The sequence below is a fragment of the Nothoprocta perdicaria genome, unplaced genomic scaffold, assembly GCF_003342845.1.
Source record: "Nothoprocta perdicaria isolate Ctin4 unplaced genomic scaffold, notPer1 scaffold_28, whole genome shotgun sequence".
Taxonomy (NCBI): domain Eukaryota; kingdom Metazoa; phylum Chordata; class Aves; order Tinamiformes; family Tinamidae; genus Nothoprocta; species Nothoprocta perdicaria.
In genome coordinates this window covers 5,313,527-5,331,894 of record NW_020455510.1, presented here as the reverse complement: position 1 = coordinate 5,331,894, position 18,368 = coordinate 5,313,527, and the positions used below count along the sequence as shown (strand labels likewise).

At 41.0% G+C, this 18,368-nt stretch overlaps 1 protein-coding gene across 3 annotated transcripts in view; it reads left to right on the top strand.

The window, feature by feature from the left end:
• Positions 1-3,346: 3,346 nt before the first annotated feature.
• Positions 3,347-18,368, top strand: part of ANO5 (anoctamin 5) — a 42,849-nt gene continuing 27,827 nt past the window's right edge. The window contains exons 1-4 of one of the 3 annotated variants that reach the window (XM_026041136.1): positions 3,347-3,414; positions 10,927-10,971; positions 12,447-12,517; positions 16,464-16,511. In XM_026041136.1, the coding sequence (XP_025896921.1) occupies positions 3,354-3,414; positions 10,927-10,971; positions 12,447-12,517; positions 16,464-16,511 (225 nt within the window). In that variant the 5' untranslated portion in view covers positions 3,347-3,353. The remainder of the gene's footprint in view (positions 3,415-10,926; positions 10,972-12,446; positions 12,518-16,463; positions 16,512-18,368) is intronic. The other 2 variants (XM_026041134.1, XM_026041135.1) reach the window with 2 other exon arrangements.

The following is an 18,368-nucleotide window of genomic DNA, read 5'->3' as shown; positions in this document are numbered from 1 at the left end:
TATTTAACATTTTTTTCTAGCTGAGCGGAAGAGGCAGATTCTCTAAACTCCTGATACATACCAAGATCATTTTTTTTCTTGTGGTCTTTCTTGTGGGTTCTTTAAATGCTTTTAAGAAGGCTTTGATGGCCTTCCCACTGCAAACTGGGGAGTTTATCCAGTTAGTGGAGTATAACTGTAGGACTGCAGAGTTCAAACACATGATTGCAATTGAAAAGAGAAATAGCTTCCGTTAAGATTAATTTGATCTCTAGTAGGCATTTCTGAACCTCTGTTATTCACACCAAAGAAACAAAATTGCTGTCTCTGTCTTGTGCTTTCTTCCCCTAGTAGTCAGTACTCTACAGAGATGTGGTTCAGTTTAGYTGGGACCACCCCCATGCAGTTTCCTTGCTCTACGGAAGAGTGCAAACCAGGATGTTGCTTTTAGCTCTACTCTTGTGAATCTGTCATAATCAGGGCTAAAAAAAGAAAAGGCCGATTACAATCTGTAATATCACCTGTTTGTTTAAATGTCATAGGTATTCTTTTTGCCTGAACCGCTTACTGAAAACAGCAGACAAATTGAACAGTGATGCTGTAGGAAAAAGAGTAGTGAATAACTGAAAGTTTTTGCCTACTATGTAAAATTTCTTACTTCCTGTCAATATAGTTTGCATTCTGCCATCCTTTTAGGCCGGAACTGTTTAGGGCATTCTCTCATTTTTATCATTTCCTGCAGGTTTTAGGACTGTTTAGCAGCACTGAAATAGAAACAACTCTCCTAATAAATTCTACTGCCCATCCCAGCAACAAGCTCTGTTGTATATGTAAGGTGCCTGATCCCTGGGCCGTACATATGTGTAGTCATTATAGCTTTGTACAGCACAAGAGGAGAGGCAGATATTCTCTCCCCTTGTGAAATGTAGGGAGGCCATTCAGTTTAGGGAGCCCAGATTGAATCTTCAGGGAGTTATAAACTCCCTCAGGCTTGCTGTCCCATCAGTGGCTATTACCTTCTTTTTATAGTAGCAACTTTAACAAATGGGTGCACAGTATGCACAGGACTTCCCGTGTCATGCCCTTCTCCTGCTTAGTCCCTTGCTCATTCACCCAGCGCTACATAAAGGTCACTGGTTGCAACATTACACTGGGAGAGGCTGAATTCCCTCTGGTCACAATCATTAGCCTTGGATCTCCTGCATTCCAGGCAAGTGTTTAAACTTCAGTTGATGGGATTGCCTGAGAAACAGATAATGCTCTTCCTTTCTGGTCTGCATTTTAAAAATGCCTGTGGCAGTTCCCAGATTATGCGATAACTGAATGAGGTTTTCATATCATGTTGGACTTTGGCACATATTTTTCATMTGAGTCCCACTTCAGCTTTTTAAGCCTGTTCCACTGCTTTCCCTTCATTGTATCCACTTCAAGCTTGTGCTCATAATCAGATTTGAAAACTTACTGTAACTCTGGACATACAGACTGAAAGAACCATTAAGCATATTGTTCTTTGGAGGGAACAAATGAAGCCCAAATTGCTTTTTAAAAAAAAGGATCTTGGCACATAAGCTGCAATTGTTTGAACAGATCATGAGRTGCCTGTCAAAGACATGGGTGCAAAGGGATCTTCGAAATCTGGCTCCCAMATTACACCAATTCTCCATGCTTAAATATCTTTTGAAAATACGATGGCTACTAAATTACTTCCTTTTTAAAATGTACATTAAAAGAGAGTACAACCTTATCTTATAAGGTCTACAARCTATCTCTTCTCCTTTAGCACACATGAAGTTTATATTTTCCTTTTTTTTTTGTTGCTGTCTTAAGTATAAACATGGCTAGTAACTCCTAGTGATGCCATTATGTACAAATACAGCTTTTAGGTACTTTAACTTTTAAAAAAATAAATGTATACATGTTAGACATTGTGTTTGAAATCTAGCTCACCAGAAGCAAAAATGCAACGGCTTTCCAGATCGCTGTATTGATAGTCAAAGWAAAAAATGGTCCTGCCCTTCCTTCCACTCTGAGTTCTCTGTTCCCTTCTTGGTTCTGGCAGCAGCTGTTGCTTGCAGGAACTGAAAACTGAGGAAAAAAAAATCATCTAAAAGGTTAATCAGAGTTATTGTAAAGTCTTGGGATCACCAGCGATAATACAAGGTGGGAGGAATAGAGGTCTGTGCCTTTTGCACAACCGTGGTCCGAGATCACTTAAGCATATTGCGAAACACCAGCATGAGACATTTGCTTAAATGCTGAATATACAAGAAACCTAAAAGTAGGGTATTGCATTTATTCAGCTTATGTGTGTCTGCTAGGGGCACAAGGCCTTCAGAGCTCTTCCTGACAGCACGATTTTGCCCGGTCTGTAACATTGCTCAGTGGGTCATTTACACAAATTCAGTGCCTCCAGAAACCACATGCCTGTCCAATTACAGAGATTTGCAACAGCATCTTTAGTCTTCTAGATATAGTACTTATAGGTTTAGATATGGTCAACTTCATTGCAGCACATGTAGGGTGGAGCTGGGAAGGGCAAGCATGTAATTAGAAGGCAAAGCCCAGCCTAGCCCACCAAAGTCCTTGCTATTTCTGGCTCTTATTGAATACTGGCTTCTAGCTTCATCTTCTATGGGCATAAAAGCTTTTATCCTATAATATAGAACTATGATAAAATTAAAGACTTAGAAAATGCAGCTTTTAAAGCAATCGTCTGACCCAGCGAACTGTATGCACTTTCAAGCTCTTAAATGCTTCTTTYGGTACGCTGATCGTGTACTCTTTGTTCCCACTACCCTGCATTTTCAGATTAAAATCCAAGCTAAACATTTCAGGCTTGGAAAGCAACCAAGCACGACTTAAGCCTTGCCTSTGACTAAAAATACATTTTTGGTACCACTTAGACAATGCACGAGAGGCCTACATGGAAACCYGAACACAGCCCCTGCACCTCGACTAACTTCGACTCACGGGACTCGGTTAAATTTGTGCCTGAGAAATCCCAGGCCAGGAAATTTGTGCCAGGAAATCCCAGGACACTGCTATTGCAGGAGCAGGAGGGTTCGGTTAGGAAAACCCCAAAGGAGCCGCTCGGGTCTCCCCCACCGCCGCGGAGCTGCCGCCGTCGCCGTGGCCGCTCCCTCACGCCGCGCGAAGAGAGGCGCAACGGCCGCTAACGGTCGCTAACGGCCGCTAACGGCCGCTAACGGCAGCGCGGGAAGGGCGGGGCTGCGCGGAGCGAGGGGGCGCGCAGTGCGCATGCCCGGAGCCGCCACCGCCCCGCGCGGCCCCGCACTCGCCCCGCCGCTTAAGGAGGGGGCGGCAGCGGGAGCGGTAACGGCTGCAGGTAACGGCCGCCCGCAGCCGCCGCCATCATGAGCCGCCTGGGCAAGAAGGCGGGCGAGACCCTCATCGAGATGGCGCTGAGYGCCGACGGTAGGTGCCGGCGGGGCCCCGGGCGCGGCCCCGCGCGGCCCCGCTTGACGGCGCGGCCCGCCCGGGGAGCCGCCCGGCGGAGCAGCGTCTGGGGTGGTTAGCGGTAATTAACGTAGCGTATATACACGCATGTATATTATATATGTGTGTGTTAATATGGGAGTATGGAGCTGGAAAAGGGCTGCTCTGGCCGCAGCCGCAGAAATAAGGGGACTGGGCAGCCCCGGTGGCATCCCGGCTGCCTCGGTGGCTCTCTGGGCTTTCCCTGCACCGTGCCAGTGTGGCTGTTTAAAACACCCCAAGGACCTGTGTAAAATCATGATTTTGTGCGTTCCCCCCCTATTTTTGGGGGTAAGGGGGAAGAAAAGGGAGGGGGAAAAAAATAACTACACACGAGGCCTGCTGTAGGGAAATAGGGCAAATAAGGCCCGTGGCTCGGTGGGTGAGGCAGGCGGAGGGGCCCTCGCGGCCTCTCTCTTGGCTGACGCTGCGTTCCTGGAGCCGGAGGGGAGACCTGAGTCATTCCCGGCGCGTCAGCCCGGAGACGGGCTGGAAATCGCCCTGCCGCCCCGAGCGGGAGCTGCCTTCTTGCTTCTTTTTTTTGGCTCTGGGCAAGGCTTTCCTGGTGACGAATGGGAAGTTAAATATTTGTGAAATACTCAAGAAGCAGCGGTGCTGGGAGGGCTGGTTTGTAAACGTGAATCCCGGGCACTCGCTGTGTTCTCTGTATGAATCTTGTGGTTCGTTAGTCATAAGTGTTGAATAGGAGGAGAYAGGAGGGGTTTCCCTGCCCGGGGGGAACTGGCGAGAGTTCACGGTACTGTAACACTCCATTCTCTGGGGAAAATCTTGTACCACTTCCATTCATTGTATCTTTTCCACTCAAACACCTTTCTGAAATAAATTGGACTGTAGTGGGCAGAGGAGACGACTTACATGTTGTCTTGTTGGGAAGGCAGCTCACTGACTTCCCGTTGGATCGTTGCAGTCAGAGCTGAGAGCTTCGACCTGTGTGTGGCTGCGCCTTTTGTGGAAGCTGTGATAACTACCTAGATAGTAAAAATCCTGAGAAAAGCACTTGAAGAATGAACCCTTGCAATCCATATTGCAGGATGGAGATCAGAGGTTACGAGTGTTTCCTTAGGTCTTCGTAAGCACAAATCACTGATGCCATCATAGCTGCAGAGTTTATACAACGTTTGCCTTCAGTAGCAGCTGGCTGGACTGTGCTGTGGATATTTTTTTTTTTCTGAGATTTCCCTTGACTGCTATGATTTCAGGTACTTTTTTATGTTGCTTGGCATCTTGCTCACCTTTCTTTATTTGAGGAAAGCATTGAGAAAAGTAGATGCAGTGACTTCTGAACAGCATTTATGTCTGTTTATTGTGTTCTAGTAATGCATCGACTTTCTAGGTCAAAATTCATTATCTCCTGGTAGTGTTACTCTCTGCACTTAATTGGAAGCATTATGATTAATGCCACTAATGAATTAAATATGGAGCTCTCCAAAACCGCATCTGTCTTTAATTACTGAAGAAATGTAGGTAGCAATTTCTGATCCATTTCTAGAAATGGAGATATGCAGAAGGGAATATCAGGTTCCCACAGGACTAAACTGGAAGATTTGTTAATCAGAAAACAGTTGGAAAGACTATTCCTAGGCAAAGAAATGAACTCAGTTATTCAGAATAAAAAAGGTAAGTGAGAGTCTTCCCTTAGGAGTTATACCKAAGTTCCAACAGACAACTCCTAAAGGGGATTCCTTTCCCAGCTGTATGTGTCACTGTCCGGCCACAGTTTTAGTGCGTGCAGGTTTTTCCAAAGGTAAAACCTTGTTTCAACAGGAAACTGCAGTTCGTRGTAGGAAAGTTGGTTTTCTGGAACCAATTTCTACACCATGCATAATGTTGCTTTATACTTCTGCCATGTGCATGCTGTGGTGCTTTTAATGAAAAACTGGAAATTCCAGCCCTGCTCCTCTACAGTTCCTAAATGATTTCTAGCCAAAGATGTTGTCAATAAAAAACAAAAAAGGCCTTAGGCTGGCGACTGAGACATCTAATGCTTCCCTTAGCCAGGGAGCCTGCAAARAAGATTTGTCAGCCCAGCGAATGGCAAAGTAGGGGACTCCAAAGAGGGACTTGTAGAGTTGGACACGAGCCTTGGCATGTGTAATTGCTATTGGGCTAATGCTTAGGCCGCTCTTCAGAGAGCTGGGAAATGGAGCTGGATCCCTCGAAAGATGGGAAGAGCCGTTTCTCACAGCTTGGGTAGATGCTGTCTAGTGAAGCTATTTAAAAAGGATTTTACAGGCTTGGCTTTTGCTCATCAGTTGAAAGAAACTTCTTCCTTGCACCAGGTCTCAGAGCAAGGTCTATGTTCCAGCCTTCAAGCAAAGATTTTTGGAGTGGACTTGAGCATACATGGATCACTTGTTCACTTGGGCTGTAACAGAAGTGTCCTGCTACTTCATCTGGCTTGTTCTGCATAAGCCTTCTGGTACAGCCACAACCCTCTCTGGTTACTGGTGACCACCAACAGAGATCACATGGACTGATTAATTTAGATGTTCCAAGCTCACTTCTTTAAGAAGCTAGACTATTTTTCATTTGAGTGCAGCCTAAAACTGGAAGTCCTGGGTGGTCTCTTCCTGCTTATCAGGCTCCTAAGGGTTAGGGCAGGCCTGGGCCTCTAGCAGGATAATGGCACATGCCAGGCCCTGTGGGTAGGGCTCGGGTTCCCAGAGGCTCCTCTTTAATTTTCTGCACTGGCCCCAAATTACCAAGGGCTCTGTGGTTTGGTATTCAAAAGAGTTTTCTTAACTATCAGGTAGAAAATCAGAAAGCCTCTATTTGCCCAATTGTAGTGTGCTAGAAATACTTCATGCTGATGCATAATGAATAGCAGATGTATTTTTGAAGCTGTTGGCTAGCTATTTTTCTTTATTTCAGGCTTGTTAACTACCTGGTGCTCCCATCAGAAGCTGTAAGTGAGGAAACACTCCTCTAGGGCCTGTCTCTCACTTCCACAGTTATTCCATCTTAATGTAATTTGGATAGAGAGTGTTGCTCTTGCAAGCTTGTACTTCAGGAGTGTTTGTTTTGCTGGGATTCATTTTAAGTCTTCTCTCAATATTGTTTTATACTGTTCAGTGTGAGATTCTTCATTCTATGGAACAGAGTAGCAGGTGTCTCGGTGACTCTGCAGTGCAGCCACTGCTCCCACATCTCACTGAAGGCAAATCCAACGTAACTAGAACATGAGCATCAGAAAAGAAGGATTTGTGGGTGAAATYGGCCATCTGAAATTGCATGTCCCAGTAAGATGAAATTCAKGRCCRCTATGAGTGGACAGTAAACACCAAGTGTGGTTCTCGATATAATTGTGCTTGTCCCTGTCTTAAGACGCCAAGCCACATAGGTTCTCAGCAGACACTTCAACCCTGCTGCTTCCTCCTTTTCTGTTTTCTCATTTTCTTAATTTGCTGTTCATGTGCTGCTCTTRCAGCCTCTAGAGAACTTCTGTGTTGACAGATCACTATGTATTTGTCTTGAATGAATAGTAGGTTGGGTCCCCTAGTATTCCCCTCAACTAATAGAATGCAAATACAAATGGTGAAGGAGGAAAAATGGAGGACTTATTTCAGTCTTGCATCAGTGTTTTTGGAGAAAACTGGAGAAATGCACTAAGAAAGAATGTTTTAATGGGCTTCAGTGAACTATAGGAAGTGTCTATTATACTTTTGAAGTATTTGTAATTCCCTTGAGTTGTGAAATATTGTAGTTCCCCTTTCTSTCACTTTTCAGGCATGAGATTTGAGTACACTTGGCATCTTAATGTGCAGGGAAAGCAGATTGCTCGAGCTGTTCTGGCTGCTTTTGTGGTCCTATAGTGCTGATGGTAGGCTAAGTGAAAACCAGCACAGCYGTGCAATTTCATAAATTGGCATGATTATTTCTCAACTCTGCTATTTATTCTCCTTTTCAGAGATTTATTTGCCATCCTATTCCTCTTACAAAGACCTAAACATTATCCAGTTCAAGATTACCTAACTTGGTTCAACTACTCTATTATAAAACTATTTGGTTTTTTTTAATTCATTTGTACATGTCAACTTTTGTCAATCTGCACAAAGATAGTAGTGAAAGGTATAAAAGCTGACCTGAGTGCTCACAGTGAGCTGGAGTATGTGCTGTCCCAGTACAGACTTGCAATAGGGTCACGGTTATTGCCTAAATCACATTGAAATGTTATTCGAGTTAGATGTTACAAAAGTGTTTTTTTCTCCTTTTGAAAACAGATTTACTTCTTTTTTTTCTGTTTTTTTTTTAACGCAACATCCTCTAATCAAAATAGAAAGTTTAAAAGGAAAAGGTAGCTAGAAAGAAATGTCAAATTCTAAGTTTAAACTATGCCTTTACTCGAGTAGAGAGTAAACCTGAGAGGGGAGAAAAAAAGTTGATRTGTAAGACTTGGTTAGTAGTCTATAAGGTGACGGCATTCATTGATTTCTCCTTTCTGATTTAGTGCTCTAGATGATGTTTTAGCATGTAGGAGTATTCTACCTACCTCATAAATAATATGGGAGACCTTTACTGCTAGGCAAAGGATTTCTCCCATGTATTTGTCTGCAAAATACTGTGTTGTTCTTCTGTCACTTCCTATATATTGATAAACTGCTGTTTTCTGGAGTCACTGATTTAATAATAAAACCCATTAATTTGGGTTGATTTTTAAAAATCTTTTTAATGATTTTAATTTGATTCTGACTTCTGGAGGTTGAGTTGTGCAGGGTTCATGCAGTAGTAAAGCTATTCTTGCATAAACAGTGTTTGGCAAGCGTATGACAACTTGTCCATACCTGCTCAGAAGGTTCTAGCTAAAACAGGTTTCTGTATGGGCTTTCTCTTCTGCAAATGAGAAGCATGAGATGATGCAGCTTTCTACAGCAAGTTCTATGTATTGCTACTTGTTTGGAGTATAACATATTAATTTTCTTCAYGTAAATAAAAGTCAAAATGAAAATCAAATCAGAGAACAAGGTTTCTCACGTGACTGAAAAGTTACTTTTTTGTTAACTTTGTCTCTCTGTGTGTACATGTAAGGGATAGTTTTAGAAAGTGAACAACCAAGATAGTTGTAACCTTTAATAGCTAGATATGTTGACTTCAGCAGGATTGTTTCTTCAAGTGAGCCATTAAGTATAAAAGGTTCCTTTTTAATATATTAACCTGCTGATTTTTTTTATTAAGGAATAGGTTGAAATTTTTAGGAGCAGCTCTGAATGTGCATCAAGTACCACCTCCAGAACCATCTTGAGGTTGCATCTTAGGTTTAGGAGCACAGACCCTCCACTGCCAATGATGCCAGGAGAAATAGTAACTGTCTGATAAGTCTACCTGTCAGTGTAATTATAGTAATTATAAAAATTATAAAACGGGTGGTTCCAAAATTCCCCAGGCAGCCTAGTCATGCAGGGCAGGGATTTAGTCATTGGGCAACATTTCCCTTGCAGTCCTAAGAAACAATCCCAGGAAACAAGGGTGCAGCAGTTCCCYGTGTGTTGGGGGAGCTGCATAAACTAGGAGGTTATAGTCAAGGGCTATATAAATATAGYTAATCATTTTAAAGTCATATATTTTAGATAAGCAAGCATTTAAAATGCTGCTTTTTGAAGATGACTTGGAGTGAGCTGCTTTATTCAGGGGAAGTATTTGTGGAGTACGTGGTGTTAGTGACTCGGTGGTGATTTGAACGCGTGGATGGGAGATGGCAGCCGGTAAGTTGCAGCTTGTGAGTATAAACAGCAATTCCACAATGGTAACTTGTTGCTGCTTTGTAAGGACTAATGTTAGGAAATGTTTTCTAGTAGGAAGCAACTACTTCCTAACAGCTGGAATATGAACTTGGTCTGTTTCACCTGAAACAGCAAAATGTAGCTTGTATGTGTATATACCTATATAAACTCATGCAAAAGGTATCTGAATGCAGACCAAGGCCAGAAGTGTCTTTTTTTTCTTGCTAGTTGTTRCTTGAAAGGGATATTATTGCTATGTCTGAAAAAAAAAAAAAAAAGGATGGAAGCTATATTTTAGAAATAAAACTAAAAATCTTAATGGTGCTAGTGAAAGTACTGTCTTGTGCTAAGCAGRGGTCCCAGGTGTGAGAGTGAAGATGCTTGTCTTGTTTTTTGGCAGCAAAATCAAAGGTTTAATCCTTTAATGTCTCTTTAGCTGCCACTTTGCTTAGGGGGGAAAAAAAACTGCGAGGAATCACTAAAAAATGAGGGCTAGTGGAGGAAGGGCAGATTTCCAGAAACTGCCAGGTTTGATACTGTGCCTAAGGAAGCTATAAAGCTTTTAAGGATGCTCTGCAATATAAGGAGTAAGAATTTTTGCCTGGCTTATCTGTGCRGGAGCTCTGCATGGTGTGCTTCACGTAGCCAGAATTAACCCACTGGAATAGAGCACTCCCACAGTTATGCAAAGAAATCTTTTTTTTTTTTTTTTTTTGTGCTTGTTATAGAAATCATGATAAAGGTACCTTTTTACATGGAGGATATCACATGTATTCCTAATTATCTTCAGCTGTCTTCCATTTGGAATGTGACTTCTCTAAACTGTTTTGGATAACTCTTCATCTTCCAGCTCTGTAACTGAAAGAGGGAAGATGTGTAAAGCTTGTGGGTTTTATAAGCAAGTTGCCCTGTAGTAGGGTGTAGTTTGGGGCAAGGAAGGTTTTTTTAATACTACAAGATTATAGCCCCTGTGGAGCTTGTATTGACAAGAGTGTGCAGATTCCCAAGGCTCCTGTGTTTAAGGAACTGTAAATAACTTTGTGCAAAGTGCTGCTGGAGGTAATGGCTACGCTAGCATAGAGGGTTTTTTCTGACTTGTGCATGCCCATGAAAGGACAGTAACTTGAAACAAAATGACTCATACTTGAAGCTACTTAAATGGATTTTGAGAATTGGTGTTCTGTGCTTAACATTGAACCAAGAAATCCAGAGGASTAACAGTAACTTCTGTTCAAATGAATAATGCACTGAAGAATCGCAGATGACATGCTCTGTAGAGGGATTTTTTTTTACATCCTCTTGCATACAGTGGAGTTTGTGGTGCTGAAGAGCAAGGAGGCTCCCTTATTACAAAAGCTTTKTCAAAATACTGTTGCATTCCTCCTACATATGATGTTGTTTATGGAAATGCTTTTTTAAAAGCACTTYCTTGGCTAGTGGAAGCTTTTACAGCCCTTTGTGCTGCTGATGTGGACAAGTGACAACCTTGCTCATATTGCTGAGTAGGATGCTTTGGGTACCTGGAAGAAARGTCAATATTGTCATTTTAGGAGGACTTGCTCCATGTTCTTTTGTCAGTCATAATCCCTGCCTTTTCATTCAATTTGGYGGCTTTATGGTAAAGGAGGGAGGACCTTTATTTAATGTGTTGATGTTCAAAGTGGATTTTTCTTCAAAAGACTTGTTTTTTACGGAAATGTCTTTTCCTTTAAAGATGACATTGTGACTCTCACCAAGTTCAAGCCGTGGCGGTCTGAAGGTATTGTACTAACTGGCTCCCACCCTCCTGTGTGTGTCCTCTGCCAGTTGCTGTTAGCCGAGAGCCCCTGGGAACTGGGCTTTAGTTGGAGGCCTTGCTATCACATCCAAGACTACTTTGCAGTGCCATTTCCAGTCATATCTTATTTATTTGTGAGCTGCTCTTGTGGTTAAGAACATAGCGGGTTCCTCCTGTAGATGTATTGTGGCTCCTTTGCTCCTTCTCACATRACGTGGACATACATTTTTCATGCTCCTGCTGTTTAGGAATGTATTTCTGTCCTTTTTCAGGGAGTGAATGTTCCGAGTATGTTGTACTTCATGCTTACTGTATGTTTTATGCTCTGTTTTTTGTTGTCTTGTGCTGTATTTGCCCTGTGTTATTTCACTCCCTGAGATCAGGGATGGCAGTAAAGGATTTCCTTTCACTAGTTGCCTAAGTAACAATTTATTAATAGAGCATTTAAAAAGTAAAACTCAGTAAAGTGAACAAGAGGAAAACCTTGCCTGAAGGTGCAGCCTCTTATAGGAATCTCTTGCACAGTTTCTAAAGTAATTGGCTTACTTGGGCAGTTGCTTTCAAGCAGGCTACCATGCTATTGTAGTGATGCTCTCCTGTTATGGGCCGCTTGCTTATCTTGGATGTTGAGGGTTTGTGTTGAGGGGTGAGTTACTTTTGTTCTGTGCTGCAGCTTTTTCTTTAAGCCTTTGTAATGTTTGACACGGTCATTTAGAACAAGTGTAGTCCCTAAAGCTGTTATGGTAGTGTTTGGTAGGAAGAATGAGCCTGGAACGCTTATTTGTACACAAATTCTAGAGATGACTTAATACAGTTCTTGACACTTGTTTTGGCATGTGTTAACACCTTTCTACGGGTGCATAAATCAAGTTCATGCTCAAATAGTGAGATGTAAGACTTCTGCAGGCATATTTTGGTTGAACAGAACAGCACGCAGCAGCTTTAGGCATGTTATAATGAAGCTGTTTCTGAATGCTGTATTACATCACGGAATGCTGTATTATATCAGCTTTCATCAGTTGGACACATCAATTACAGGAACTGCTTTTCACTGCTGTTTATTCTGTAATACTAACACTTCAACAATTGGCAGACTAACCCTTTATGGGAACGTCATTCCAGAAATAGCGCTGCTGTCAAAATCCAGGATTATGAACAACAGGAAGTCTAGTAATTGAAGCTGAGGTTACTCATCCTGATGCTCATTTTGACTCCATTATGTGGGCCCATATGTGTAATGTGCAGTACCCCAGCATGACATCTCAGGGCTATATYCCACAGAACCCTTGGCCACCAAAAAGGTGACTTCAGTTTCTAGCAAACAACCCCAGAGAGGGTTGAACTTTGAGCTGTTGCTTTGAGTGGTTTGTATGGTGCCTTGGACTTCAACTTATATTTTAACACAAGAATATTTTAAAAGGAGGAATAGATGCATGTGACTCTTCCTGTTTCTTTAGGAGAAGAATGCAATGGACCTCTATGTGAAACGGTTTCAACAACAGGGTCAGAAATCCCAAGCAGCTCTGAGGTAAGGTACAGTACGCACACTGCTAAAACTGCAAATCTGTGAAAACTAATGGTAGAAAGAAAAAGGAATAATGCCTTGCAAGTTGGTATTAGTTCTGAAAAACACTTTTTTTTTTAAGGTCCTCTGGTACTTAAATGCTTTCACAACAGCTTTGAAGGAGCTAAGCTGTGAAAGTAACACTGCTACCCAGAATATTATGGAAGACTTCACAAAGTGTCATTGCTAACAATAGTGGAAAGGACCATGGGCATAAGTTTTGTAGCAATTTGGGGTAAGGATTATATTGCAATGTTTTGGCAACTGGAGCAACATCAAACCCAGTGCTCCTTTTTGCATTGTTTACTGCATTGCTGTCCTTTTGGAGAAATTGGGGCACTGATGCAACCCTGTGTTCTAGGAGCTTTCTAAGAGTRTAGCAAAAATGAGAAGCTAAATGAAGGTTTGGTCATAAGAATTACTACTCGATGTTTAACATTAAGTTACATGATCTTGAAACCASTGTTTAAATCACTATTTGTTTCCTATGTATTTTTTATTGTGTTTAAGAGATAGAGAGTTGCTCCATTGACGTGCAGTCTTGCACTGACTGTGAGCACTCCTCCGAAATGGTATCTATTGAACTGGTTGTTCTGCTGAACCTTTTAAGTGTGATTTTGTTTAATTTGTACAGTACTTAAGAACAAGGAATTTAGTCAAATGAGAACTAACTTCAGGTGTGCCAGAAATAGATTTAAAAAATCTAAATAACTCCATTTCTAAGAAAAAAAAAAAAAGGAAACCCAATGGTAGTTTCCATCAGTGATGTATTTGGTCCTTCATTGTGGTTTATGCATTTGCGTCTTCATCTTGTTCCCTATTTTTTTTCACATTGTTGTTTTTTCATCGGCTTCCTGTTGAGTCTCTGTATTTTYCTTCCATCAKTTTCCCAGGGGGATGAGAAACTGGRTTACTTGGACTTCAGCAGACCTTCCTATTAGGAGCTTGAACTCATGAGGCATCTCAGAATGCCCTCAGTGTAGGGAGGCGTGGGGAGCTTTTCAGCAACCAAAGGAGGAAAGAAAGGAGTTGCAACAGGGGTACTTCTAAACAGAAGCTGCCAAGGGGACCATACTGCAAGCTGTGACTGCTAAAGCAGTGACTYGGAGAAGCATTCCTGATAGGAACAGACTAATTGATTCCAGTCACATTTCCTAGTCTTGTTTTCAAGGGACATATAAATGCCCCTTGGATAGTCATCAATCACTTTTAAAAATGAATGAAAAAAAATCTGAGAATCTAATTTTCCATTGTACTTATGCGGAGACAGAGCTAGAAAATATATAATGCTATAGATATATTTTGATAGGATGTTGCTTTTCTTTTTAGTGATCTAATTAGTTGATCACATTTGCAAGTAAATGAGACAGAGGGGCAGACAAAATAGAGTTCCATTTSTCCTGAGGACAGATGGTCTATGAAATGTTAAAGGTTAAAAAGGAAAATTTATATGTAATTTCCTGACAAGAGAATGTTAGGCCTTTCAAGTGGGGTAATTTTAAGACTAATTAGACATTGTAGGAGACTGAGTCACTAACTAATTTGAAACTTCTCAASATCTGTAAGACGCAGATACTTAGGAATATTTGTGTCTCCTCTTACAGTTGTGAAGTTGAAAGTCACTTATGGTATTTGCTGCGTGTCTTTGCTGCATATACCTCAAATACACCAAATTAATCAGCCTCATAAATGCACTGTTCAGAGTAAAGCTGCGGGATTGTGCCCTGCTCTAGCTATGAGAAACTAAATTTGTTTTGCAGCGAAAATATTAAACTTAGACCTTTCAGAGTAATTTCCCTCCACAGAAATGCTCACTGAATTTCTGTTAAATCAGGATTTCTGTTGATGGGGATTGTCCTCTATCATGGCATAGCAACGGCGAGAAGATCTGAGAACCAGCAGCTGTTGTTCAAATCGGGTTACCACTAGCACAGTGCTCATTAGCTTCTTCCTTGTTCACATTTCTGTTTAGAGCAGTGTTTTCATGTAGAAAGGAACACAAAACGCAGTGTTGTAAAAGCAGACCAAATAGGTTTCTGTGTCTAGAAAGAAACCTGTGAGGCTTTAAGGGTAGTGTAGCCTGGGGTGTGCTTTGGAGAGTGGCCTCAAGATGTGTGAGGTAGGATGCCATATGTGAAGGTGCAGCTGAGCTTGGCTGTCGCCAGTGCCAAACTTATATTCTTTGGTTTTTTTATCTCAACCAAAGTAGGCTGAGTTTCTGAAAGGACTGTTTAGTTCTTGCTTTGGGGCTATGTTTTATTAGGATCGAATCCTGCTGTGCTTCACGCGCTCTGGCATAACAGGAAATGACATCATTGCAAAATCTTTTTCCTTTTTAAATATTCCAGAAAATATGTGTTGGGTATTAGTAGCTCTATAATACTAGGAACCTTGTGGCTTCAGTTAAATAATTGCAGAGCAAGCTAAGTTCTCCAAATTCCCRGGAAAGCACTTTGCTGAAAGCAGAGGAATGGACAGAAGGTTTTTGTAGGTAGGCTCTGCCTGCTGTGTTTCTTCATCCTTCACTGCAGACTTTTGTTAAGTTTCCTGAAACACTCTCTCTGACTGAAGCAATGTGGGCAGCTGATAGGTGGCTAGAGCCTGTATTTGCATGTAATGACTGTAGAAATGGAAAGCTGTGAGTGGAGAGAGTGTGAGGAGGAGACTGGAGGGGATGAGTGGAGGTGGAGAAAGGAGCTGGACGGTGTCAGCTTGTCCAGGGAGGGCCCCTGTGAAATGAAGGGGCCCCAAATCCTCTGGGGAAYGAGGAAAAGCCAGACTACACTTGGGTTGTTCGGACTTGTATGGTACTTTACAGGGTGGATATTTTGAGAAGATAATTGTAGAAGACTTTCCACTTAAGCATTTCAGCCTCTATTTTTCCCTGAATAGCATAAGTTCTTCCATTAGCCTCAGTGAGGAGAGGGTTAGTGAGTTCAGATGACCTTAGGACAAGAGCACTCTGTGGTTACTTGCATTTGCAAGGCCTCGCTTCTCCCTGTGGATATCCTGGAAAAAGCCAGATGGAGCCTCCTGGGTTTGCCTGATGAAATTATGARAAGGCTGTTGAGATAAGCAAACACTTGTTCTCATTGGAAAAGTACAGACACATTTGTATCTTCCCTCACAGCATAAACAGGAACAAAAGCAGCTTGTTTGCGTTTTCAAATTATTCAAATTGTTGTGGTTTCTCTAAAGTAAAATGTCAATGGATGAGGAGATGAGCTGGATGGATTAAGAATGAAAATTTATCATTGCTAATTTTGAGGTTAACACACAAGGTTTTGTGCCCAGTAGGTTTTGGGAAACGACCTTTTTGAACTACTCTGTCCCCAAACCACTAAATAATGGTACAAGCACGAAATGAAGTCTGTGTGGTGTTACTGTTCATCATATTTGTTCCCATTCACAGTGTGTGTGGTTTAATTTCTTTGCTTTGAAAAGACAGCAAAATCAATTGTCACATATGTACTAGAAGCAACTTCAACACTCTTTGCTCTGTCTGCTTTCTCCTTGGAAATTAAAACAAGAAAATTATTTTTTTTCAGCTGTTTTTTATCATGTTGTCAACTTGTCTGTGCCAAGTTGTTTGAAGGCTATAACCTATGTGATGGAAATGCTGAAGAGAAGCTAAACAGTAATATTYAAAAGCTAGTTTTGATCCTTAAAAATCAATCTGGGACAGGTAGAAGTCAGTGATGGTAGCTGGGAGAGCCAGTAGGTCTGAGGAAGTGGAGTTGTTCAAGCCAYTGATATCTGGGCTGAAAACCCGACTGTAACTGAGAGCTTTTCACTGTCTTCAACCAGAAGCTGCATTGAAATAGTCTCTTTTCCTGTTTTTTTATTTTTTTAAAAGCATTTTTGAGTTATCACTAACAACGTTATGTTTTTCCTGCGATACCACTGGCAGGGCCTAAACAGCACTGAGACCACTTTACTCATCCCTGATCATCAAGTGGTAAGCAGTAAAAAAAAAAATAATATTCATGCTTCCTTGCATGAATTTGTGTGGCATCTTCTATTACCATGTGCCTAAAGGTCCCTTAACAAAAATTTTCCAGTTTTGAAACCATCCTTCCAAGAAAAAAAAGTTTTTATGAATATAAATGAATGTGACTATAAAGTTTATTCCTAACAAATGGCTCCGTGAGCACTTAAAGTAATAGTTGAATTGACTAACTTGAGCATTCTGATGAACTGAAAATCAGAAAGCTTCACACAGCAAGCAGGCAAAATCACCAAGTGAACTATTGGTGGAAAAACTGGAAAGTTTTGCTTTTTTATCATTTTGGTTTGATGGGATACGGAATATATTCTGCTTATGGTGTTATTAACATATGCAGGATTCCTTTTACGATCATAACTGGCAGGTCTCAGTCAGCATGATACTTAAAACTCTCAAAGAGCAAGAATTAAATACTGGTGTCATTGGATTTGTGATGCATTTCTTATTTCGGTAAATAAGGAAAGCTCAAAATACCTCCTTGCTGAAATTCTCAAACATGAGAATTGTATTAATTGCCAAATATACCAGACAACTGGTATATATATTTCCCCAGGGAGGGGGAAATGAACRATTCCCTTGAGGTAACTGGAGAAGTACATGCTGAGGTATATTAAAATTGTCTGCTTGCTTACATGGGGCTTTGGTGTCTTACATTAACACAYATTTTCTCTTAGCATAGTGGGTTTTTACTTTTCTCTTCTTATTTTGTTTCATGTTGTTTCCTATCCAGAGAAGCTTCTTCTGCGCCTTTAAAACTTTAGTGCAACCATCTTGGTGTCTTAAAATCACCTAGAAATGCATGTTTCCAAGCTTTCAGGTTTTCATGTGGTTCAAAGTTGTAAGACAGATGCAGAGCAGGTGCAAAAATAGCTTGCATAATTCAGGGCCAACAAGCGTGTGTTTTTATTTTTAATGGGATATTTTTTGTTTAACTTTGTAGCCTGCACAAAGCATACCTGCAAACTGGGGCACGTATAGTGTTATAGGTTGTTTTATGCACCACGTGGAAGTGTCTAAGTGTTTTGATTAMATGGACTCATTGAAGGAAGAACAGTGATGGGAAATTCATGCAAAATGGTTCTCTGGTGTAATAAAGAAGTTTTTGTTGAAAAACAAGAGTGGAATTTGCCTTTTGRATACTTTTTTTTGGCCCTTGGGAATGAATTTTATTGACCAGTTCATTTAGCACAGCAGGACTTGAATGCATGTTTCATCCTGTGTAAAAGGCCATTAAATACTGTGTGAGCATTGAATCTAAAGGATGGCAAAAACTTTGCAATTGAGCCATTTTTTTGTCCTCGYAATTAAGTAGATTATATTTTGATTCAACTTTCAAACCCTTATTTTTACCTGTGTTTTGGTGTTCTGGAAATATTTCTACAGTAGTTTAAGGTATAAAGAATTAACTAATTGCTTTGCAATACAGTCATTTTGGTTTGCTGTGTTACTAATTAGCTGTATGGTTATCCAAAGTCATAAAAGTAAGTAAGTATTTGTTTATCATTCCAGGTAAGTATGAAAACCATTGCAGAATTTTGATTGTCTCTTTCTTTGGGAACTTCTRTGATTTTTCCTGGTAATGTAGGAACATGAAAACCTTTTAGCATACCAGTTAGACTAATTACACTCACAGCTAGAGTCTTCATTATATTGTAGTGCTACTGAATCTACTTTATTAGTTTTTTGTTCTTAAGTAAATATTGCTTACTACCRTATTAATCAAGTCACTACTCCAAGGGATATTTGCACAGAGATGCAAAACAGAAGTTCACAGATTCACAGAATATTTAAGGTTGGAAGGGACCTCTA